The 26,237-nt window shown below is 37.3% G+C and overlaps 1 protein-coding gene across 3 annotated transcripts in view; it reads right to left on the reverse strand.

Annotated features, from left to right (window-relative positions):
- Positions 1-26,237, reverse strand: part of MYO1D (myosin ID) — a 423,241-nt gene that overhangs the window by 162,372 nt on the left and 234,632 nt on the right. For all 3 annotated transcript variants that reach the window (XM_069089918.1, XM_069089920.1, XM_069089919.1), the window contains exons 17-19: positions 12,660-12,883; positions 6,098-6,242; positions 4,688-4,792 (exon numbers count right to left, since the gene is read on the reverse strand). In XM_069089918.1, the coding sequence (XP_068946019.1) occupies positions 4,688-4,792; positions 6,098-6,242; positions 12,660-12,883 (474 nt within the window). The remainder of the gene's footprint in view (positions 1-4,687; positions 4,793-6,097; positions 6,243-12,659; positions 12,884-26,237) is intronic.

Here is a 26,237-nt window from a genome sequence, read left to right on the forward strand (position 1 = left end):
GAACAATTTGCATGTGATTCTTTTTCTCCTTATTTTAGGTATTTCCAGGTTTTTTTCATCTCTTTTTCTCCCTTTTCCTTCAAATACTATGATCTGTCTCATCTGAAAAACATTCTATGGAAGCAGTTTGAAGTTTTGGAGGCTAATTGCCTTTTAGAATAGTTTGTTGAATGTTGGTACCAGAGTAAAAGAGAATTTGAGAGCTGAATTTGAGACCATCTAGAATAGGTGATCTTTGACCATTCTTGTGTGTTGGACTCCTTTTGGCAGTGTGGCAATGCCTACGTGCCCCTACTCAGAATTATGTTTTCAAAAGAATAAAATACATAGGAATATGATGAAAACCAATGATGCTGGAACAGTTATCAAAATAATAGTAATTAAAAAAAATATATGGTGAAGAAGCTCTGATCTGGTCCAACCTCATATTACAGGTCAGAAAACTGAGGGCCAGAAAGGTTAAATAACTTGCTTTAATGTCACATTAGAAATAGAAGCAGGATTTGAACCCCCAGAAACTCTGACTCTAATTATAGTATTTTTTTTTTAAGCAATTGGGGTTAAGTAACTTGCTCAAGGTTACACAGCCAGTTAGTATTTTTTTTTAATTAAAAGAAATTAACATTCATCTTTAAAATTTGAGTTCTAAAATCTCTCTTTCCACTTCATTCATTGAGAAGGCAAGTGATATGATGCCAATTATACAACATGAAGTCATGCAAAAGCTGTTTCTATATTAGGCATGTTGCAAAAAAAAAAGCAAGAAAAACAAGGAAAGTGATAAACAATGTGTTTCAATGGGCACTCAGAGTTCATCAGTTCTCTTTCTGGAGGTGGAGAGCATTGTTCATCATGAAGTTCTTTGGAATTGTTGTGAATTGCTGTATTGAACAGAGTAGCTAAGTCTTTCATAATTGATAATCATTTCAATATTGCAGTTACTATGTATTCCTGGTTCTGGTAACCACTTTGCATCAGTTCATTTAAGTCTTCTTAGTTTTTTTTCTGAAACCATTTCCCTTGTCATTTCTTATAGCATGTAGTATTCCATCACAATAATTCACCACAACTTTTTCAGCCATTTACCAATTGATGGGCATCCCCTCAATTTCCAATTCTTTGCTACTACGAAAAGAGCTGCCTTAAGTATTTTTGTTGATATAAGTCCTTTTCCCTTTTTGTTGATCTCTTTGGGATACAGACTTACTAATGTATTGTTGGTTCAGAGGGTATGCCCTCTGGGTATATTTGCAAATTGTTCTTCTGAATGGTCGGACCAGTTCACAACACCCACAACCATACATTAAGGTATGTGTTTTTCCACATCTTCTCCAGCATTTGTCATTTTCCTTTGTCATGTTACCTAATCTGATAGTGTGAGGTGGTACCTCAGAGTTGTTTTAATTTGTATTTCTCTATTTATGAGTGATTTAGAACATTTCCCCCCTATGATTATTTATAGTTTTCATTTCTTCTTCTGAAAACTGTCTGTTTCTATTCTTTGGCCATTTATCAGTTGGTGAATGGTTCTTACTTTTATCAAGTTACCTCAGTTTTCTATAAATTTGAGGAATGAAGCCTTTATCAAAGAAACTTGATGTAAAGCACTCCCTGCCCCACTCTCCTGCTTTATTTCTAATTTTGGCTATACTGGCTTGGTTTGTGCAAACCCTTTTTAATGTAATCAAAACTATCTAGGATCTTCTCTCTCTTGTTTGGTCACAAACTCCTCCCTTATCAATAGATCTGACAGGTAAATTTTTCTATACTCTTTTAATATCTTTATGACTAAATCATATATGCATTTTGACCTTATCTTGGTATACAGTCTGAGATGATGGTCTATATCTAGTTTCTGGCAGACTTCTTTCTAGTTTTCTCAGAAACTTTTGTTGAATAGTGAGTTCTTGTCCTCAAATCTTGGATCTTTGGGTTTATCAAACATTAGAGTACCATGGTCATTTACTATTGTATATCATGTACCTGATCTCTTCCACTAATCCACCCTTTTCTTAGCCAGTGCCAGATTGTTCTGATGATAACTTTTAAAGTAATATAGTTTGAAATAAATACTGCTAGGCTACCTTTCTTCAAATTTTTTCCCATTAAGTCTCTTCATGTTCTTGACTTTTTGTTTTTCCCGGTGAATTTTGTTATCATTTTTTCTAGCTCTATAAAATAATTTTTGGGTAGTTTGACTGTTATGGTAGTAAATAAGCAAATTAACTGACATGGAATTTTCATTTTTATTATATTGGCTCAGCCTACCCATGAGCAATTAATACTTCTCCAATTTTTTAAAACTGTGTCCATATAGTTCCTAGGTGTGTCTTGGCAGATAGACTCCAAGTATTTTATACTGTCTGAAGTTATTTTAAATTGAATTTCCCTTTCTATCTCTTCCTGATGGATTTTGTTGGTAACATATAGAAATGTTGATGATTTATGTGGATTTATTTTATATCCTGTATCTTTGATAAAGTTGCTAATTGTTTCAGTTAGTTTTTTAGTGGATTCTCTAAGATTCTCTTAGTGAATCATATCATCTTCAAAGAGTGGCAGTTTTGTTTCTTCATTGCCTATCCTTATTCCTTCAATTTCTTTCTCCCCCTCTTATTGTTATAGCTAGCTTTTTTAGTACAATATTAAATACTAAACGGTGATAGACATCCTTTCTTCAGCCCCTGATCTGACTGGAAAGGCTTCTAGTCCATCCAGATCAAACATAATGCTTGCTCTTGGTTTTAGATAGATACTACTTATCATTTTAAGAAAAGCTCCATTTATTCTTATGCTTCCTAATGGTGTTGTATTTTCTTAACAGCCTTTTTTGCATAAACTATATAATCATGTGACTTTTGTTGTTTTTGTTATTGATATGGTCAATCATGCTTATAGTTTTCCTATTACTGAACCAGCTCTGTATTCATGGTATAAATCCCACCTGGTCTTAGTGTATGATCTGTGTGATATAATGCTGTGGTCTCCTTGCTAGTATTTTATTTAAAATTCTTTTGCATCAATATTCATTAGAGAAATTGTGTGGTCTATAGTTTTCTTTCTCTGTTTTTGCTCTCCCTGGTTTAGATATCAAAACCCAAATATAGCACTCTTTCAAGAGCACCAGGCAGTCCTTATTGAAGACTATTTGGAGATTAAAGAAAATCTTCAGGAAGAGTAAAGGCTTGCAATTAACAGAAGTGGGGCAAATGAATAAAAAATGTTGTTACTTGATAAAAAAATTTTTAAAAAGCAAAAAAATTCTGCATAATGTAGCTTAATTAAATCTAGTGTACAGCATACAACATACATAATTAGATCTCTCTTCCTTAGGTCTGCTTCTAAGTAAAACAGTAATGGAATAGGAAGACCATTTTTCCTTCACTTAGTTTTGAAGGCAATTGAAACATTAAATCATGGGAGGGATAAAAGGTACAAAATTATTTAATTTAAGCTCCCACCTGATGCAGGAAACCTCTCTACAACATTCCTACTATTTTTCCCAATCTCCAAACACTTTCATTGATGGGTAAGTAAATGACTTATATCTACAGCACATTCCACTCGTGACTAGTTAAAATGAATCGAATGTTGCTATTTATAATAAGCTTAAATTTAATCCATAGCACATGTTCCTTTTTGGTACTGTCAAACACATCAACTTGAGAAACAGATATGGTTTTATTCGTGAACCTGGCATTAAAGAAGATGCATCACCACATAGTTTGCTGCAACACCCTGAGAACACTGGACCTTTCCATCTGATCTGCAGCTGAAACTTCCTTCCTGTATGTCATCTCCTCCTACTGGAATATAAGTCCATTGAGAGGAAGGACTATCTTGTCTGTTTGCAGCCCTGGGAACAGTAGAGTGTTTTTATAGACAGTTAAGTGATTAATAAATGCTCATTCATTCATTCATTCATTCATGTCTACGTGCCCATCATGGCACCATTTTCCTTCTTATCACCAGTTCTAAGATGGTCTGGTCTCTTTCTCCCCAAGTTCCTGATAAATCTATTTCACCAAGCACTTCATCCTTTGTGTATCCAGGTGGTCAGAACTGTCCTCTCTCCCTGCAATTACTTCCTCTATCTGCTGGGAAATGAAAGTGTCAATAGGAAAAATGAAGAATCAATCTACTTTTAGCAACATGAGACTTCCAGCCAAAGTCCAGGGGTAGTTGAACTTTGCCACTGATGCTGCATCATCTGTCTTTGTGCCAGGTTGCTGTGTCTGGAACTCAGCACCAGATTCTTCCATTTGAGTGGGGAGTTAATAATATATTTCCACAATAGTAATATTTCTCTTTTTGCCATTTCATCTTTTCCCTTCTTTTCTTCAACCTGATTCTCCTGCCAAGTTTGTGAATTTTCACAAAGATGTATTATAGCAAATGGTACTTTAGTTATTGACTAGGACATATTAATTTAGGATCTTTAGAGCAGTAATACAACCTTTTTTGTACCACAGATCTCTATGGCAATCTGGTCAAGCCTAAGGACCCCCTTTCAGAATAATATTTTTAAACGCATAAAATAAAATAAATAGGGTTACAAAGGAAGCCAATTCTATTGAAATACAATTACCAACATTTTTAAAATGAAAAATTTTCATGGGACCGCAGTCAAGATCAGTCCTGTTCTAAGGTAACCAAATCAACAAGCTCTTTTTCTATCTTTCCTTACCTTACGGACATGGCAAGAAAACAGAACATTCATGTATTTGTCCTTCCGCTTCAGTTCATTGGCGACAGGGACAAAAGTGCCTGTGGTCTGAGGGGTATCTGGCTTCTGGAAAGGAAAGTAAAGAAGGATAAGCTGAGTTGGTGACTTATGAGAGGACAGGTAGAGATAGATGAGACATGGAGTCTGTAATGCTTCACAAATATTCACTAATATTAACATTTAAATCATAGACAAAAAATGACAACTCCTACGGATATACTTCTTTGTAACAATATTTATGATATTTCATGTCTCTTTTCAGTCTTCCCACTTAGACTCTAAAATCTTCAAAAATTGATGGAAGTCCAAGTTGAGAGAGATCTTCTGGACTAGGGCTTCTTGACCCTGTTTGTGTCATGAACCCCTCTGGCAGTCTGACCGAATCTATGGACCCTTCTCAGAATCATGGTTTTTTTCTCCCCTTTGTGAAAAAAAATTCAAAGCTGAAGGGAATACTAATTTGTTGTGGTTAGTGAAAATAAATATGCACTTTTTTTTCTACCCAAGTTTATAGACTCTATGAAATCGATCCATAGACCCCCCCCCCCCCCGGCCAAGAGACCTTGTTTTAGGCAGACAAAGGAAGACAGCTAGACTAGAGAGAGGGTCAGAAGTCATAGATGTAGATCTGTATTGGAGGAGCAATCTATATGTAAGTGATAGTTGAGAGAGACAGAGAGAGAGAGAGAGAGACAGAAAGCTGTATGTGACTTGAACCTGAGAGACACAGAGAGAGAGAGAGAGAGACAGAGAGTGGAAACAGACTCCATAAGGAAGTAAATAAAGAGGGAGAAGAGTAAGAGGGTCATTGATGGCTCAGAAGAATACCACTTAATATGCATGTGTCTAGTGATCAATTTTTTTTCAAAGGCAGTGAACCTGAAGGCAGTCAGGTGGCATAAGGGAGAGAGCGCCAGGCCTGGAGTCAGGAAGATCTGAATTCAAATACAGCCTCAGACACTTACTAGCTGTGTGACCCTGGATAAGTCACCTATTAACCCTGTCTGCCTCAGTTTCCTTATCTGTAAAATGAGCTGGAGAAGGCAATGGCAAACCACTCCAGTATCTTTGCCAAGAAAACCACAAATCATGTCACGAAGAGTAGAACATAACTCAAAATGACTGAACAACAATGAACCAGGAGGATTTACCAAACGCTGCAGGTTTGAGGTATATGCTAATTTTGCAAATTCTCATCTTAAGGAAAATCTGTCAAATGACTTAAGTTATTTTCTTTCAACAGTTTCTCAGAGAAAAATTGTGTGTGTGTGTGTGTGTGTGTGTGTATGTGAATGTGAATGTGAGTGTGAGTGTGTGCACGTGCATGCACACAGAAAAAGGGCAGATGTTCATTTCCATCACTGTACTCACTGCTGCCAGGTAGTTTCCCTCCCAGGCTCTCTGAAGGCCAAGGTCAGCTCTGTGACCTTTCAGCATCTCCATGGCAGCAACCTTTGCCCTGACCTGGGGCAAGTCTGCAGGGGGGATGCTCCGGATAAGCTGGGCTGCTCTCCATCTACAAGCAGATCAGAAAGGATGGAATGAGTCTAAAAATGCCATTCTCGTGACCTTGGGCAAGATCTTTCCATTGTTAGAACAATTAGATTTCACATTACACAGGGTGAGTCAGAGACACTTGTGTTCCTCCTGTCCTGAAAAGGGAATGCCAGACTCTCCCTCAAAACTCATGGTAACTTTGACAAAGCACACACAGTTGGAGTCAACAAGTATTTACCACCTGGTTACTGGGTTCGAGATATTATCCTTCCCCTTTCTCATATACACACTGTAATGAGTAAAGGGCAGAAGGAGAATGAAAAGGAGAGTCCGAAGACTGGGAGAGGGAAGGATCTCATGTGATTGCTAAGATTAGGGAAAATTTCGGAGTAGAAGTGGCAGAGCTAGTTCTCCAAAGCAGAGGGTTTCAATAGGCAGACATAGAGAGGGGACCCTCTACAGAGAAGGGGGAAGGATGCACAAGTGCACAGAGGTAGCAAGGACCATTCTAGGGTGAGGAGTGTCTCATGGTCCAGGGTGCCTGGGTGATAGAGTACATGATGAAGTACAGTGTGAAATGAGGACATAACAGTATGCTGGAGTCATATCATGACTATCGGAGAAAGGAGTCTGTATTAAGTCTGTGGGAAATGGGGAAACACAAAAGGTTCTGGACCAAGAGTGATGTGATCAGGCATGCATTAGGAAAATTATTTTGGCAGTGAGCATTGTGAACGACAGAGAGAAGAAGGAAGAGGCTTGGGACAGGGAGGCCAATGAGGAAGCCAACAGAACAGTCAGTGTGAGAGGTAAGAAAGGGGTGATTTGGGAGGGGAACAATCAGGATAGAAAGCCAGGAAAGGATATCAGTGCCAAATGATAGGTACAAATTAAGGGCTGTGGGAATTAAAATGAACAATAGATTAAACGGACAAATGTTTATGTGAAAATGATTATGTTGCTTAAGGCTTCAGTGTCTGGGGTAGATCAAGCACTTGGTCAGTAGTATAGGACCTCTGATAGTATTTATAACGGGGATAGATTGAGAAGGGACCTTAAAGGACACTGAATACAACTCTCTCATTTTGTAGTCAAGGAAACTGAGGCACGGGGATAAGTGGCTTGTCCAGGGTTACAGGTCTAACAAGTGTCTGTGGCAGGACATGACCTCTCTGGAGTCTAAGTCTATCCACTGACTCCCCAAGCCATCTGCTTGCTTGGTGCACAGAAACTTTGGACATACCTAAGGAATATTGTTTTGTTCCTACTGCTTAGACAAGAGAAAACAGAGCTGGTGAATAGAAGCTTTCATATCTATCTATCTATCTATCTATCTATCTATCTATCTATCTATCTATCTATCTATCTATCTATCTCTATGTATGTATGTATGTATCTATCTATCTCTATGTATGTATGTATATATCTATCTATCTCTATGTATGTATGTATGTATCTATCTATCTATCCCTATGTATGTATGTATGTATCTATCTATCTATCCACATATAAAGCCCCTTTTAAATGCCATGTCTTTTTCAAATTTCTACAGGTCTAGTCTTCTTCACATTGACATTCCCCAAATGGGGCACAGCTTTAAGTCCCATTATAGTCACTTTGGAGACTATCTCTTAGATAAGGATTTGATGCAATCAAGGTGATCCTGTGACTGGTTTTGGGCAGCTTAAAGTGGCCAGATGGTCACTCATACTTTGAGAAAGGTTTCTGAGCTCAGAGACAAAGGACAGTTGACTTGGAAAACTAGCACCAAGAGTTGTTTCTCTCACAAGGGGAAACAAAGTTTCTCCAGAAGAAACTACAGCCAATGTTTATTTCTGTTCCTGTGCCTTCATCAGGCATGATTTTGCTGGGTACTGTATAGATAGACAGTTTACGTTCAACGAATTCCTTTTTCAGGATGTTTTCTTTGCCCCCAGAGCATCCTGTGGTTCCATAATACAATGGATGCATTCTGGAAGGATCTTTTAATACTTAGCTATCCCATTGTCAGAAGCACACATTCAGAAGCTTTCTTCTTTGGTAACTATGAGAGGAGGAGCTAAGCCATGTCTCAGTTCCCCTCTTGCCAAGAGTACTCATCTGACACACCTACAACATCAGTGATAGACAGCATTGGAAGTGGAAGATTTTGCCATGCCATGTATTTGGATCAGAGTTGCCAAAACACCAGAGGATGAATTTGAAAGCTGACTTTTACATTGGAGGAGACTGGGAGTAAAGAGTTGAAAATTCCCTTCTGCTTAACTAATGTTCTTTATTAGGATCTAGACTTCAGGTGATCTACAACAAGATTCAAAAACATTCTACAGAGAAAAGAGATTAAAGGAGATGATAGGTAACAGGTAACAGTCATGTTCTCAAAGTAATAGATTAGAAATTCCTAACAGATCAAGAATAAACCTTTGTTTTTTTGAGGTTAAGTTGTTGTACTTTGTATCTCCTATAATATAGCATTATTTCCTTTATTTCCTAAAAATCTAAGATATACTTTGATGTTTATGGTTAATACCAATTTCCTTGAGGAATAACAGTCTATACTTGTGCTCCCAATTTAAATTAATTTGACTTCATGACAGAGATGATGGACTTATATGCAAAATAAGAATAAGGGATGCATTTTTGTATTGCCCTACATGGGAATGTTTTACTGCCCCCTCCCTCTTTCTCCTTTTCCTTCCCTTCTCCCTCCCTCTTTTGCTTCTGCCCCAGTAGTTAAAGAGAGGTGGGAGGACAAAAATGAATGCTAGATTGTTGTAAAAAAAATAAAGCTAAAAAAGACATGGATGAACAATAGTAACACAAATTTATATAGCATTTTCCTTCAAAATAACTCTACTCTGATAGGTAGGATAAGTGTTATTATTCTCATTTTTAACCAATGGGAAAACTGAAGGTCACAAATATTAAGTGACTTGCCCAAAGTGATACAACTAGCAAGTGTTGGAGCCTGCCCTCCAGTGTGTCTCCACTATACTACACCATCAGCATCTAAGGGACTTATCATACTGGACATTAAGTGAATTAGATATGTTAATGCCTGCAGGGGGTTGCTAGGTCCTAATGGAGTTTTAATGGAAACAGTTTTCCATTTTAAACAATCTTGTTCAAATGTTGTAGTTTACCTTGTCCTTTTCTATTTAATGCTGGCGGTCCCTTTAACATGTAACCAAGGCATTTTGTATTTCACATTTTCAAATGTTTCAAATTTTTGTATTTCAAATTTTGAATTTCAAAATTCAGGACCATTAGAGAAATAAATAATTACTATATATAAATGAAGCTCAACCTAAGCAGCAGCTTCCATAAGAGCAAAACAAAGAGGAGAAAACAAAAATAGTAAAATGAAAGATTTAGGGCTGAGGCAGAACGGTCCAGGGGCTGTCATACTCTCCATAGCACTGCAAAAGTACTTAGCTCTCTGCCTTCTCTTTCTTCTGCTTCCACATATTTAATTCAATCTTTCCAATTCAACAAACATTTTCAAACATCTATTCTGTGTAAAGCATTGTGACAGAGAGAGCTCAGGGAGCAGGGAAGCTAAAAGGCGAGCTATGCCCCTCCCCACTAGGAGCTCAAACACACTAAGCTCAAGAATAGACCGTCCATGGCTAAAACCAAGATAAACAATCCCAAGGTGCTCTCATTTAAATGGGAAATCTGAGGACAAGCCTCCAGAAAGGACTTTAGATCTAAGGCTAAAATTCACAGCAATTTGATAAAGTTAAAGATTAGGGAGAAAGGTACCAAATTGTACTCACAAATGCATCTCTTTTAAAAGTTTGCACTAGAAAGAATTCTCTTTATTCCTTCATTCAGGTAATTTCAATTTATCTATTTTAGTCAAGAGTTTGAAGTCTGCTAATAAACCAAGGTAGGAGAAGCCCATTAACCTTCTCTTACCCAGACACAAGTGGAATCTGATGGATATGGAAAGCCACTGCCACCTGGTGGCAGGTTACCTAAATTCCAGGTATAGTTATTTTGAGAGATAAGCAGACCCCCCTTTCATTAAATTATCAAATAATATTTATTAAGTGTCTACTATATATAATATATGGCATATTATATTTTATGGATGACACATAATATTTATATTTAATTTATATACATATATGTGTGTAAATACACGGACACACACACACACACACACACACACATATATATATATATATATTTGTGTACACACACACACACACACACACACTATACACACAGGACTAAGAGCTACAGGAAATGCCAAGATAAAGAGGAGAGTGTTCCTGCCAACAAAAAGATTACCTCAACCTGGTAAACTTCTATGAATCAACCAACAATCATCCATGCCTTATTAAGTATTGACACTATTCTAGGTTCTAGGGATGCGAAGACAAAAAAAATCACTCAACCATGGGAAATGTGCATACATACATTAATAGGTATAAAATATTGATGAAGTAGATCAGAGGTAATTTTGAAGTGTCCAAGCAGACACAAGCAGCTGGGGGATCAGGAAAGGTCTCATGAATGACACAGTGACTGAAGGAAGCTTGAGATTCCAAAGGGTGGAAGTGAAAGGAGTACATTCCCAGACATGAAGAATTTTTCTTTTAGGAGACTGAGTGTGAGAAACAGCAAGAAAGGCCACTTGGTGTGAAATGGAATAATGTATAAATGGAGTATGTGAAAGGAAGTAATGAATTAGACTGAGGCCAGATTGTAAAGGGCTCTAAATTACAAAAAAGGAAGTTGATACTTTATGCCAGAGGCAATTGGGAGTGACTGAAGTTTCCTGAGCAGGCGAGTGACTTGATTCAACCTGTGCTTTAGAAATATCACTCTGGCAGCTCTGCCAAGGCAGTGTTGTAGACGGGATGAACTGGAGTCATGGATGCCATTAGGTTCTTTCAGTAATCAAGGCAGGAGGTGAAGAGGGTCCAAGCTAGAATGTGGCTGTATGAATAACAAGGAGGTGATAGATGCAAGGAATATTATGGAAGCAGAACAGAGAGGATCTGGCAATGGTTTGATGACTGAGAGAAAGAAACAGAGGTTGACTCTCAGGTTGTAAATAGAGGATATTTGAAAACATAGAGGTGTCCTCAAAGAAAATAGGAGAATCTAAGAGTGTTATTTTTTTTTTGGGTGGGGGGAGAGATAAAGTATCCTGCTTCAGATACATATTGAGTATGAAATGTCCATAGTTAGAAGATGGGAAGATGGGAAATAGATCTGGCAGAGGAGGCTGAGAGAAGTATCAAGAAAGAATAGTGTCATAGAAACCCAGAGAGGAAAAAGAGCCCAGGAAAACAGAATGGCCAATAGTGTAAAATGCTGCTAAGACCCCAAGAAACACGAAGGTGTAGGGAGAAGAAAAAAACCCAACACAACCCAATAATATCTGACTTAGCAATTAGGGGATCACTTGTAACTCTGCAGAGATAGGTTCGACTTTGTGACAGTCAGAAACCAGACTGTGAGGGACTTAGAAGTTATGAGCGAAGAGGAAGGAGAAGCAAGTATAGCTCTTTTTTAAGAGTTTGGGTACGAAAGGAAGGAGAAATAAAGGATAATAGCTTGAGGGAATAGTGAGATAAAGGGTGTTTTTTTTAAAGGATGGATAAGATCTGGGGATGTTTTTCAGTTTTAGGAAAATGCCTAATAGAGAAGAAAGATTTGAGAGAGGAAAGCTTTGATTGTGGGCTTTATCTGCTAGAAGAAATGAGAGGGGATGGGATCAAGGGTAAAGCGGTTGGTCTTGGTAAGAGAAGGGCCATCTTTTCATCTAAGTTTGGAGTAAAAGGACAGAGAATGGGGGAAGGATGCCAAGGGTTTTTGAGATTTAGAGAATGAGAGAAGAGATTGATATGAATAATATCTATTTTTTTTCCAGTAAAGTATAAAGTAAGGTCCTGTGCTAGGGAGAGGAGGAGATGGGATGATATGGTGTGAGAGGTTTAAAGAGAGAAGAGAAGACTTGGAGCAGCCCTAGTGGGGAATGTGATATAGAGTCATTTAGGGAAGAGTAAAAAGACTTGTTTGCTACAGGGAGTGCCCATTAGATTAGGTAACAAATTTGTAGTAGATCTAGTTGGCATGATTACATGGTTTTCTTAGGCTTCATTCAGCAGTACTAGGTAGAAATGGCAGAGGTAGCAGAGCTTGAGGGCAATGCAAGGCTAGGGTTTGGCAAGGCAGAAGAACTGAGAGGACAAGAAGGCAAGGCTCTTAAGTAAACAGAAGACTATTATTATATAAAGAGGAAATGGTTAGTTCAAGAAATTTCAGACCAACACCAATTGCATCATTCATCTTTTGCAAAATATACTTTGTATCATTACCACTTTTGCCCATTATAGGACACAAAGCAGAGATAACCCTTTTGCTTTCAAAAATAAGAATTGGGTTGATGTAAGGAATTGCACCAATGTGTTCCTACCTGTGATAAATCGCCTTGAGGGCTTCTTCGAAGCGATGCAGAACTTTAGGAGGAGTTGGCCACTTCACACTCTTCCCATAGTCCTTCATGTTCTTAACACCCTGCAAGCATCTGTTGACCTCCTGGATGTATGCCTTGACTTTGTAACGCCGATGATACCTGATGATGGTCAGAGCAGCCTTTGTTCTCTTGTATTTTATTCGGGCTATGGTGCCCCTCCACACCTTTATATGTAATAGGAAGAGAAATGAAAAAGAAGAAAATAGTGGTTAGCTTTGAAGCTAAACAAGCATATTCAAGTCATAAAGAATATTACACAGTTGTTATTTGGCATAGAGCATTTGTGCAGGAGTGAAAGGCAAAGATTAGCTTTGGGAAATGGAAATGTGAAAAGTTCAATCAACTCTCCATTAGTCATATAGATCGTGGCGGAGAGAGAGTAAGAAGACTAGTATCAACAAGCCAAAATTAATTTGTATTTATCTTTGGACCATCTCTTAACCTTTGAATGAGTACATCTGATTTCCTAAGATTTCATAACATATACTTCAAATGGAATGAGATTATGAGAGTCCGCAGGGCGGACTGAGGAAGAACTTGAAAATAGTCATGCTTTTCCAATTTAACCTCTATTTAATACAGCTAATCAATCTAGTTATTGGATATACAAAGATGAAATCAGCTAGTTATTGGATATACAAAGATGAAAAAGAAAGTCTTGGCCTCAAAGAGCTTATATTCTATTGATGAAGACAACATGGACATATACAAGTAGGTATATGCCAAAAAGATACCAAATAAATGTAAGGTGGTTTTTTTTTTCTTTTTTTGTAGGAGAGGAAGTTCTAGTTGCTGAGGGTAAAGGCTTCATGTAGGAGGTGACATTTCCATATTTCTCACTTCATGGTGAGGACATACAGCACCAAACCTCAGAATATAGCAAATCACTAACCTAAGTTTGACTGCAATCCAGTTTATAGCTCTAGACAGAACTAAATGCTTTACTTTAAAAGGAAAGAATTTGGAGCCTTCTCACAGAAGGATAAATGCAAGTAAGAATAAAGAGAGATGCTAATGATAACTATCAAATAGAGATACCATTTTGTACTTTTAATATTCTTTAAATTTTTTCTTTTTGATTAACTTGACGAATATCAACAAACATGATTTTTCCTTATATAAATGGCAGAAAAAGATGACTTTATATGATGCTGTGCATCAATTATGTGTGTACCTATGTATGTAAAAGTAGAAAATAAATATAATTATGGCACTGTCAATACTAGCTGTCCTACCTGTCTGAGTCCTCTTCATGCAGTATTTACTCTTTTGATTTTGAAAATATTTCATTGACATTCTTTTCTTTTTTCTTCTTTGAAATCACTAGTACCCTAATGGAACTTCCCCTAACACCTTTCAAAAGTCTTTCATTTTAACAAGTAAGTATAGCCAAGGAAAACAAAGCTCCATACTGGCCATGAATGAGGACACGGATCTCATTCTTCACCTTCAGTGAAGAGGTAGGAAGCATGATTTATCGGCTCACTGTCTTTATTCTATGTTAATTCATAAAGTCCACCAAGGTTTCTCTGAATCTATCTTTTTGAACTTATTACAGCACAAAAATATTTCATTTTGTTCATAATTTGACCATTTCCCTTCTAATACCATAAGCTATTGAACAATCGTCCAATTAAAAGGCACTTTGTTAGTTTTGAGTACTTTCCTACAAAAGAAGTACTGCTATGAATATCTTTGTACATCTACATCCTTTCCTTCTTTCTTTGGCTTCTGTATATAGATTGTATATAACACACACACATACACACAGTATATATAGTAGTGGTATCACTGGACCAAAGCATATTCATAGTTTGTTGACGTTTTTGGTAAAATTTAAAATTGCTTTCAAGAATGAATGTACCATTTCACAGATCTAATAATACATGAGTGTTCTTGTAGTCCCATAGTTTCTCTAGCAAATAATTTTCCTTCTCTGGCATCTTTGCCAATCTGATGTGTATCAAGTGAAACTTCAGAGTTTTAAAAAAATTTGTATTTCTATTATTAATGATTTGGAGCATTTTCTTATATAACTGTTGATTAACTTGTGTTTCTTTCCTGGAGAATTGTCTGCTCATGTATTTTGATCATTTATTTGATGGGGGATGGTTCTTATACTTACATACATGTATACATTCATTATATATCTTGGGCATCAGATGTTTATCAGAATAATTTGTTGCAAAATTTTTTCCAGTTGACTGTTTACTCTCCAATTCTGTTTTGATTAGTTGTAGCAAAAACTTTTCAATTTTATATAATCAAAACTGTCAATTTTATCTCCTCTTATTATTCCTAGGGTAGTCAAGAACATTCTGAGTATTGATAGAAATAAAAAGTATCTCTTTTCCTTCTCTATTTGTTTACATATCTTTTAGATTAGGTCATGTATCCATTTAGAGTTTATTGTATTGGGAAATACTGTATCAGTGGCTGGTCTAGACCCAATCACAGCTAGACTGTTCACTCTCATTTCCTGTAGTTTTTGTTGAATAGTACATCCTTAGTAGTGAGGGCCGTTGGCTTTATCAAATACTATATCATTATGTTTGACTGCGTCTAGATCTTCTATATCAAAGTAGTTACAATGATCAACTTTTCTATTTTTTAACTAGCATAAAGTAGTTTTGATGATTATTCCTCTATGGTACAGTTTGAGATCATTTACTGGTAAGTCCCCATACTTCTCACTTTCTTCACCATTTTCTTGGAGATTCCTTACCTTTTGTTCCTTTAGACAAATTTTAAAATTGATTTTTCTAGTTCTATAACCAATTTGGAGTCTGATTATTATGATACTAAATTTATAAATTAAGTATTTTCGTTTTTTAAAATATTGGCATAATGCAATTATGAGCAACTGTTTAATTCTATTTCTTTCTCTTTTTTAAAAGCAATTGGGGTTAAGTAACTTGCTCAAGGTTACAAGGCCAGTTATTTCTGGGTGTGGTGCTAAGGATCTGAGCCTGGATTCGATCCCCAGGTCATCCCGACACTGGGGCCAGTGCTCTTTCTTACTCGCTGAGCCACCTGGCCGCCTCTAAGCAACTGGGGTTAAGTAACTTGCTCAAGGTTACATGGCCAGGTGTTTTTGGGTGGGTGTTAAGTGTCTGAGCCCAGATTTGACCCCCAGGTCATCCTGACACTGGAGCCGATGCTCTTACTTGCTGTGCTACCTGGCCGCCCCTAATTCTATTTCTATAAAATGTTTTATATTTGTATTCCTGTAATTCCTGCATGTGCTTGGCAGGTAGATTCTCAGACATTTTAAGTTTTCTTTTGTAATTCTGAATTAAATTTCCTTTTTCATCTCTTCTTATTGGGTTTTATTGGTAACATAGAGAAAATCTGTGTGAGTTTATTTTATGTCCTGCTACTTTACTCAATTATCATTTCAATTAATTTTTGGTTGAATCTAGAGATCTACTGTTTGCCTAATATTGAATCTATCCTGCCAAAAGCGAGCATTTGCTTCCTTTTTAGCTATTCTTATTCTCTCAACTTCTTTTTTATGTCTTATTGTTATAGCTAGGATTTCTAGTACAATGTTAAACGATAGTGATGACATTAAACGTCTTTGATTTATCTATGTTCTTATTAGAAGGCTTCTGGTGTTTCCCCTTTAAATGTATCCTAGCTCTTGGTTTTAGGTAGATACTGTTTATTATTTTAGGGAATGGTACAGCTTAAAATGTCATTCAATTTTTTTTTACATTAAGAAGTATTGTTATTTTATGAAAAACTTTTTTTTTGGAGGGGGGGGGGCGGCTAAGTGGCTCAGTGAATAGAGCACCCGCCTGGATTCAAGAGGACCTGAGTCCAAATTTTACCTCACAGACACTTAACACTTACTAGTTGTGTGACCTTGTGCAAGTCACTTAACCCCATTTGCCCTGCCCTCCCCCCTCCAAAAAGAAAAAAAAAGAAAAACTTTATGGGGCCACCTGTTTTTATTGTTTTTGTTATTATGTCAATATTATTTTGTTATATTTCCTAATATTGAATCTATCCCACATTTCTTGAATAAATGCAACCTGGTGATAAAGAACAAATCAATATAATTATAGCCTTTTTGCTAATATTTTATTTAATATTTTCATATCTACATTCATTAGTTATAGTATGCTACAATTTTCTTTCTCTGTTTCATCTCTCCCTGGTTTAGTTAACAGAAGCACATTTGTCACAGAGAAAAAGTTTAGTAGGATGACATATTAATTTTTGTATACAATCTATATAATGTTAGAATTAACATTTTGTATAAGAGAATTAACATTAAATGTATCTGATGTTGGGATTTCTCCTTTGGAAGTCTTTTTCTGGTAACTTGAAATTATTTTTCTGTGTTTGGTCTATTTAAAATCTCTATTTTTTATGTGAGATATTTCTAATAGTTCCCCTTACTTCCCCTTCATTTGTTGTAATTTTTTTTCCCATTCTTACAGGAACCTAGGTGGTACAATGGACAGAGCACTGCAGTTGGAGTCTGGAAGATATGAATTCAAATTCAGTTTCAGATACTTAGTAGATATATTACCCCAGGCAAGTTACTTAAACTTTGTTTCATCTTTCTAATCTGTAAAACTGGGATAAGAGTAGCATCTAACTTCTAGCATAGTTGTTAGGATAAAATGACATATTTGTAAAGTATTTTGCAAACCTAAAAGTGCAATATAAATGCTAATGATATTGCTGCTTACTGATACTGAACTTTAAAATATCAAATTAGGTAAAGATTTACATATTTTATCTTTTTAAACAGGTCTTAGTTTTATTAGTTTACTGGTTTTTTTGTTTTCAATTTTGTTTATCTCTTTGGTGTTTTAAAAAAATATTACTTTCCTAGTTTTTCTTTTTAGTTGCATGCCCAGTTAATTGACATGTTCTTTCTTCCATTGATGAAATTAAGAGATATAAATTTCCCTCTGAGAATTGCTTTGGCTAAACCTTAGAAGTTTTGGTATATTGTATCTTTGAAGTTACTTTTTAAAAAATGAAAATATTCATTATTTGTGTTATTTATTCTTTCATCTATATATTCTTTAGGATTAAGTTATTTAATATACTTTTAAGTTTAAATCCTTTCTTCAAATGCCCTTCACAGATTATAGTTTTTATTGTGTTCTGGTCTCTAAAGAATGTGTTTAATATATTACCCTTCCCTCCTCCCCCTTTTGATTATGAGGTTTTCATTTTTATAAGGGTCACATGCTCTGTTGAATTATATGTATATTCCTCTCTGTTCCCATTGACTAATTACTAGAGAAGTATCTTTTCTAGCTTTTTGAAAATCTTACTCAGGTACATTAACTTCTTTCTTGCATATTTTTGTTACATTTGTCTAGGTCTAAAAAGGGCACATAAAGGTTCCTACTTGTTGAGAGTTTTTCTGTTTCTATCTGTAATTTGATCAACTTCTCCTTTTTGTATTTAGATGCTATAACATTTGGTGTGTGTGTATGTATATTAAGTATTGATATTTCATTACCTATAGTACATTTAAACATAATGTAGTTTCACCTTTTATCTCTTTTAATTGTCTTTTTATTTTTGCCTTGTCTAGAAGTAGCAATTGAAAATGAGAGAAATCAAATGTTACCTTTGGATAACTGAGAGCTGACTGGATTCCCCTATTTTTGTTCAATTTGTAATAACTTTCTTGATAAATTCACTCTTCAGTCTCCTTTCCTTATTCTATAAAGAATTCCCAAGTCACAGTGACCCTTGAGAAAGCAACACTAGACTCATCACCACCCTCCATTTGCTACCTTGCTCTTCTGCCTTTTATCTTCAAGTTCTTATAAAAGGTTATCTGTAGCCTCCCTGTGATTTCTCTAGTTGATTTGTTTCTGAATCATCAACAATTCATTCCGTAAACTCCTCGTTCTGCAGAGTGTGCTACTAATCACACTGATGTCCTCTTTGCTTCCATATTCAATGAGTTCTTTGTCATCTTAATTCTCCTTACTTGACAACTATTAATACCACAAACCATTACTCATTCTTCAGTATTCTCCCTGACCTCAACATCCAAGAGCCAGTCTCCATTTGCTCTGCCTTTTATATGTGCGGTCATTTCTACCAGATTGCAGCTGGAGGTCATCCATCAAAACCACCCATTGGCTATGTGGTTCAGCCAGGACTTGGCCTTTTATTCTCAACAACAGGACCTTAAACAATATTATCTGTTACAGATTCAGTTACCACCTAAATGCTGATGTCACACAAAACTCTTTATGTATCACTGAACTTTGCCTTTCAACCTTTGGGGAGATACAAGTCAGTTCTACTGTAGATATCACATTGCTAATGTGAACTAAACATGCTTAAGGCCAGAGGTACTTATCTTCTGTGGTCAGTCCCTCTCTTGGGCCAGTATATATACATATATATTTCCAATCCCTTAAGAAAAAAGGTTGGGATGATCTTCATAAATTTTTTTAGAAAGGATTTCTCTTGAAATGAGTGGCTTGGACTCATTTGTCACCTGTACCTCTCAGATTTCCTGTCTTCCTTCAAAGTTCATCTCTCCAGACACATCCCATATGAGGCTGAGCCCGAAGATGCTAGTGCAGGCACCCAATTACCTTGTATTGACTCTGTGTGTATTCTGTATATAATTAAATCAACCTGTCAGTCAGCAGGCATTTATGGAGTACTTATCTTGTGCCAAGAATTGTGCTAAGTGCCTGGGATACAAAGAAAGGCTAAAATCAAAAATCCCTCATCGTAACGAGTTTGTTTTGATTGTTTTCCTTAGCAGAATGTAAGTTTCTTAAGGGCAGATGCTTTTTTGTCTTTGTCTTTGTATGTTCAGCATACAGTAAGCACTTAATAAAAAATTGCTTGGCGCCTAAGTGGCACAGTGGATAGGGTACTGGCCTTGTAGTCAGGAAGTCTTGAGTTCAAATCTAGCTTTAGACATTTACTAGCTCTGTGACCCTGGGCAAGTTACTTAACCTTTCTTTGCCTCAATTTCCTCAATTGTAAAATAGGGATAATAATAACACACACCTCATGGGGTTTCTGTGAGGATAAAATGAGATAATATTTGTAAAGCACTTAGCATAGTGCCTGTTACATATTAGGCATTATATAAATGTTTATTCCTTCCCTTCCTCTTCCCTGCTTCTGTACTCTTGACCTCCTTTCAGCTAAACTTGTTCAGTTTCCTCATCAGTCAACATTTTACTTTTTTGGGGGAGGTCTTTTTGGAGGGGGGAAGGCAGAGCAACTGAGGTTGACTTGCCCAAGGTCACACAGCTAGTGTGTCAAGTGTCTGAGGCTGCATTTGAACTCAGGTCCTCCTGACTCCAGGGCCAGTGCTCTATTCACTGCGCCACCTAGCCGCCCCCAACATTTTACCTTTGCTCCAAACTTTCTCCCAAATGTGTGCCATGATATAGCTGTTATATCTTCCCTATGCCTCCGTCTACTTCACTGCAAAGCTAAGCTGTTGTTGGTTAGGGGGTGTTTTTGGAATACTAGTTGCCAGGGAACTATCATCACATGAGCCAGCTACGTGAGGGGAGTCAAGGGAAAGCAGAATATATATGGAAAACGTCATTTTTAGTTACTTTATTTTGAAGACCTGCCATCAAAGAAGCAAGGTACATCAAAACATAGTATTTCATGTGGCCTTAGCAAGCCATGCAGCCATTTCTAGGCAACAGTTATTCTCATTTCCCATCTAGCCCAATGTGCTGTGCAGATGGCTTGTCACGCCTCCACCCAAATGCCAGCATGAAGGTCTTTCCTTCATTGTTCTTTGAAAACCAAAGGGATGAAATTATAGGGTGGAAGTTCACAGTGATTCAGTCACCTAACCAAAATGAAAAATGCATTTTAGCTTCCAAAGTTATTTTTTGTTGCCTTTTTTTTTTTTTTAGGGAGGAAGGAAAGATAGGAAGACAGGGGAAAAAATTAAGCTCTAGAGAAGTAAATAACTACGTAGGAAAACATTTTAATTAAAACAATCTATTATACCTTTATAACTCTTTAATTTATTTAAAAGTTTTAGCTAGTATCTGTTACTAAGCTTGATGACCAGTTTTGGAAAAAAAATTAGCTTCCTGAAAATACTATTTTATTTCATTTAGTATTTAAAATATAAATGGGGGCCAATGACTAATACTTTTCAAGGGACAGTCTTTTGATTATTCACTTTTCACATTTGGCCCTCTGGTAGCTTCTGTAGATTACAGCCCACCTATAAGGATGAATGCAATATTGAAAAAAAACCCCAGACACTCAGATCCCTGAGAAAATTGTGCTGGAAACAGAAATGATATGGAAAACCCAAACTTTTGTGAGTAGCACCTCAAAAAACATGTAGATGTCAGAAAGCCGTCAGAATCATGTAATCTGCTTGTCAAAGTGTCCTACTAAATCTAAAGACTGATTGAGATTTTGCATTTCATATGTAAGATCAGGGAAGTGAACAGCAAAGGGGAAAATCCACAGAAACACATGAGGAATGAATGACATGTAGAGCACAGCCTCACCCCCTTTGATCAAAGCAGATTGGTTTATTTTTCTAAGTGGTCTTAGTAGTCAGGCATGTGGCTAGTAGATCCCTTGACCTCAGGAGTGCTGAGTTGCAGTAGGGCTAAAGCCAATTTGAGGTGTACATAGGGTACAGCACCAATACGGTGGGCCTCTGGAAGGCGGGACACCATCAGGTTGCCTAAAGAGTAGTGAACAGGCTTATGCTGGAAACAGAACAAGTCAAAGCCCCCATGCAGAGCAGTGATGGGAAAGGCAATGAGTAGCTTTGTACTTCCAGTGTGAGTGAGACAAGGCGTTGTTGAATTGGTTTGGTCATGTCCGACTCTTTGTGATCCCATTTGGGGTTTTCTTCGCAAAGATATTGGAGTGGTTTGCCATTGCCTTCTCCAGCTTATTTTACAGGTGAGAAAACTGAGGCAGACAGGGTTAAGTGACTTGCCCAGGGTCACACGGCTAGCACATGTCTGGGGCTGAATTTGAACTCAGAAAGGAGCCTTCCTGGTTCCTGCTCTCTCTCTATCTGCTGCATCACCTCCTGGCTGCCCCTACATGGTAGGGAACCAGCAAAGCAGCTCTGAGTTTTTGGCAGGTGGATTTTAACTTGTCTATAATCATAGATCTTGAGCTGGAAGAGATGTCAGAAGCCATTGAATCTAACACTTTCATTTAACAAGTGAGGAAACTGAGGGAAAGGCCAAGTGACTCAGCCAAACTCGCAGAGGGAGTGAAGTGTCAGAGGCAGGATTGAACCCAGATCCTCTGACTCCAGGACCACTTTCCAATTGGCTGAATTTAACTTCGTAGCTGGGACAGAACAGCTCAGAATTTTAGCAGCAAATCTTTCAACCTGTAGCCTCTTTTGACACTTTATCTTGATAACCCTCATCTCCTTAAAAAAGAAAGTGACTCGTATGGCTGCCTCAGCAAAGGCAATATAATAGCTGAGCTCATGATGGGACTCAGGGTTCAAGGAGCGTTTGACACACTTGGCACACTGGAACCTCCCAACAATCCACTGGAGGCAACTGGCAGGACTATTGTTCTTCCTAGTTTAATAGATGAAGGAATTGGGGGTTGGGAAGACCCAGAGTCCTGCCCTCAGGTCTTCTCACTCTAAATTCAGCACAGCTGTCTTCCTATATCAGCCAGTCAAACTGAGCAAAATGACCTCAAGTAGACTGTTAGGAAATACACGACCATTCTCCTAGGACTGACTGGCTTTGCCTGGACTGCAGCATTTTGGTGGCCTTTGGGACAATAGGTTAAATGTTTCTATAGAAATACTAAATCATACACTAGTACCTTAAACACACATATAAATACATATACATGTATATATGTGCATAATTATGTATGTATATGGAAAATGATTTCAAAGCTCTAAGGAAGTAATAAGATTAATGGTGGCAGCCTGAAAGAAAGTAGGAAGAAAAGTAAAAAAACAAAAAAACCCTGGCTTGGTTTAAGAAACAGATATATCTATTCCAACAAAAATATGCTGAGTTTTGCTCATTTATTTTTCATTTTGAAGTCTGAGATAATAGGTGCATGAGACAGTCCATGGATACCAGGTTAAGAATCCTTGGTATCAAGGAAACATCTTCCTTTACTGTATGTATATAACAAAATGAAATTTTGAAATAAATTCCAAAATGAAAGTTTTGAATTATGACATGAAATTTTAAAATAAATTATGAAATTTTAAAGTGAATTATAAAATGAAAATTTATAATGATAAAATATGCATTTCTTATATATTTATACAAGCACATATTTATTATAAATTATAAAATGAAATCATTTACCATGCATGCAATGAATAATCTACTCCTTACCAAAACACTAAAACCCTGGGGGAAGGTGGGGAGCAACCATGATCAAAGCAGATTTGCTTTAGGATAATGGGTAAGCTAGGTTCACATGACTATTCTTTCTATTCATTCTATTATAGTTGAGTTGTATGCCACTGTTTTGTTGTTTTCCTAGATATAAAACAGAATATATGTCTCACTTTCTTGCATATGTAATCAAAGTAATAAATGAAAACCTATAGGTTCTCTTAAGGCAAATCTGCTTTGATTATAGAATTTTTTGGTCCTATTGTTTTAAATATTTGTAACATTATAGATCAGAAGTTTCAGTGACCTTAAAAGTCATCTAGTCCACCCTCTCATCTTACAGATGAGGAAACTGAGGCCCATAGAGACGAAGAAGCACGCTGCAGGTCATACAAGTATTACATGGAAAAAGCAGGATTGAAGCCCAGATTCCTGGATTTCAAATCCAGACTGTTTTCTAACACCATATATGTGAGCTAAACCATCTTCATGCCACCCATGTGGCACCAGCAGAAAGACCTGGTGGTTAGAAAGGGCTTCTGACTGGACCATGGAGTTCAGCTAAGTAAAAAACCAAAGTAGTTTTAATGCAGTATTCCCCAACACCTAGTCAAACCATTTTGGGATGTGAACTCGGGCTTACCATCCCATTGGGTAATGTGATCAATCTCATGTGTGTTACCCATACAAGGTAATACATATGAAAGAATGGCTAAAAACTGGCCATTGTTCTAACATATTGTTTATCATTTTGGTAAAGATAGGTGCATTAGGTTGACTATATCTCCTGAAAGGAGGGGGCTGGAATTCCCTAGAGAATTTTCTATCCCCAGGTAGATGAGAATATTTTAGGAAATCACATAAAAAAAAAACATTAAAATGGTACCAGGCAAAATTTGAGGATGTGGACTATCTAACCCTCAGTCTTCGCAGGAAAGACATACTCTTATATCACAGCTGACCCTGTGATTCAGTCCAGTTTTGTGAAGAACATCACATGAAGGCTTAAAAAAAAGGCCCAAGCAGGGGAAAATCCTGGCACAAAGCTCAGACACCATCAATAGCACAGTTTCAGTGGGACACCTGAGATTGATTCAAAGGCCCTATTTTTAGACTGCCCCAAATATCCACCCATGTTTGATAGTTCAGGATCTGTAAAGTAGGCCTCAGAGAAAAGGCAGTATTTTTGTGTCTTCTCTTTCTTAGATGGAAGTACCACATCACTGCCCACCTCATGGAAACTTTAGGTGATAAGACCTTTCACAGTACGATTTAATCTTATTATTATTTTTGGTGTAACTTTCAAACAACCAACCCCAAATATTTACTGAACATGAAAAGTACTACATTCAGGGCTACAGGGAATGCAAGTTGTCATAAGACATGATCCGGGCCTGAAGATGTTTATATTCTATATGAAGAGTCACACATACGAAAAACAAGAGGTACCATTATGCATATAAGTGCTGAAGGAGGTAAGATGAGAGAGAAATCCTTTCACACTGTGGCAGCCAAGGAAGGCTTCCAGAGGAGATGGAATCTGAGTCAGATGTTAAAAGGATTGCTAGTATTTGGGTATGTAGAAAAGGAGTGGGGTGTGAAGGCACCCCAGAGGCAAGCACACAGGCAAATTTATGGCCAATAAAGTGACCAACCTGGGATAAAACAGAAGGTTCCTGTGGGCAACTACCAAGACAGCAGGGTGGGAAAGTAGGTTGGTGTCAGATTAAGGTAAATCTCAAATGCTAGGCTAATGAGTGTGGATTTGAAAGTTTAGGTAAAAAAATTCAAGTTATTAATAGCCATATGAAAATAGTCTCTAAGAGGCAGCTAGGTAGTGCAGTGAATAGAGCACCAGCCCTGGAGTCAGGAGCACCTGAGTTCAAATCTGGACTGAGACACTTGACACTTACTAGCTGTGTGACCTTGAACAAGTCACTTAACCCCAATTGCCCTACAAAAAGCAAAAAAAAAAAGAAGAAGAAAAAGGCATGTGATGTACATGGAAACACCAAACTAGGTAACACAGTGGAAAGTGTACTGGACTTGAAAATAGGAATGCCCAAGTTAAAAATCTTGCTTCAAACACTAATCACGTAACCCCAATTGCCCTGCCTTCCCCCTCCAAAAAAGACCAGAAAAAAGGAAAGTAGTCTCTAAATCATTAATAGAGAATTGCAAATGCCACTCCGAAGTCCTTATCTCACACCCATTGGATTGACAAAGTTGAAAAAAAGGAAAATAACAAATGTTGGAGGGGCTATGGAAGGCAGGCACGTTCATGCACACTTGGTAAAGCTATTAACTGGGGCATTAATTTTGCAAAAGTTGCTAAATTTTGCATATCCTTTGACCCAGAAATACTGCTACTTGGCCTATACATCAAAGAGATTAAAGAGGAAAAGGACCAATATGTACAAAAATATTTTAGCATCATTTTTTTTTGATGGTGTCTAAGACCTAGAAACTGAGGAGGTACCATCGATTGGGGAATGGCTAAAGAAACATGGTGTGTGAATGTGATGGAATACTACTCTGTCACAAGAAATGATGAAAGGGATGTTTTCAGAGAAACCTGGGAGGCCTTCTACAAACTGATGCTGAGTGAGGTGAGCAGAACCAGGAGGACACTTTATACAATGACTACAACATTGCAAACATAAACAGCTTTGAAAGACTTAAAAAGTGATCAGTGATCCACTATGACTCCTGAAGACCAATGATGAAACATGCTGCCCAGCTCCTGACAGAGAGCTGATGGGCTCAGGGTGCAGGATGAGACAAAAAATGTGGAAACAGCCAATTTGAAAATTGTGTTTGCCTCTTTTTTTAAATGAGGATTTTTTGTTTCTTCTAAATGGGGAGAGTAGGTGAGAGACAGACAGAGAGAGACAGACAGACAGACAGAAGAGAGGGAGACAGAGAGAAGTGGGGAGGGATATAAAAAAACTGAGAGACAGAGAAGAGAGAGGGAAGGGGAGGGAAGAGAGACAGACAGACAGAGAGAAGAGAGAGGGAGGGGGAGAGAAGAGACAGAGAGAAGAGAGGGAGACAGAGAGAAGGGGGAGGGAGAGAGGGGGAGGGGAGACAGAGACAGAGACAGAGAGAGAGGGAGGGGGAAGGGAGAGAGAGAGAGAGAGAGAGAGAGAGAGAGAGAGAGAGAGAGAGA

Source organism: Petaurus breviceps, unplaced genomic scaffold (assembly GCF_028583685.1).
Source record: "Petaurus breviceps papuanus isolate PSGF00001 unplaced genomic scaffold, PetGlider_PUasm1.0 186, whole genome shotgun sequence".
NCBI classification, from domain to species: Eukaryota; Metazoa; Chordata; class Mammalia; order Diprotodontia; family Petauridae; genus Petaurus; species Petaurus breviceps.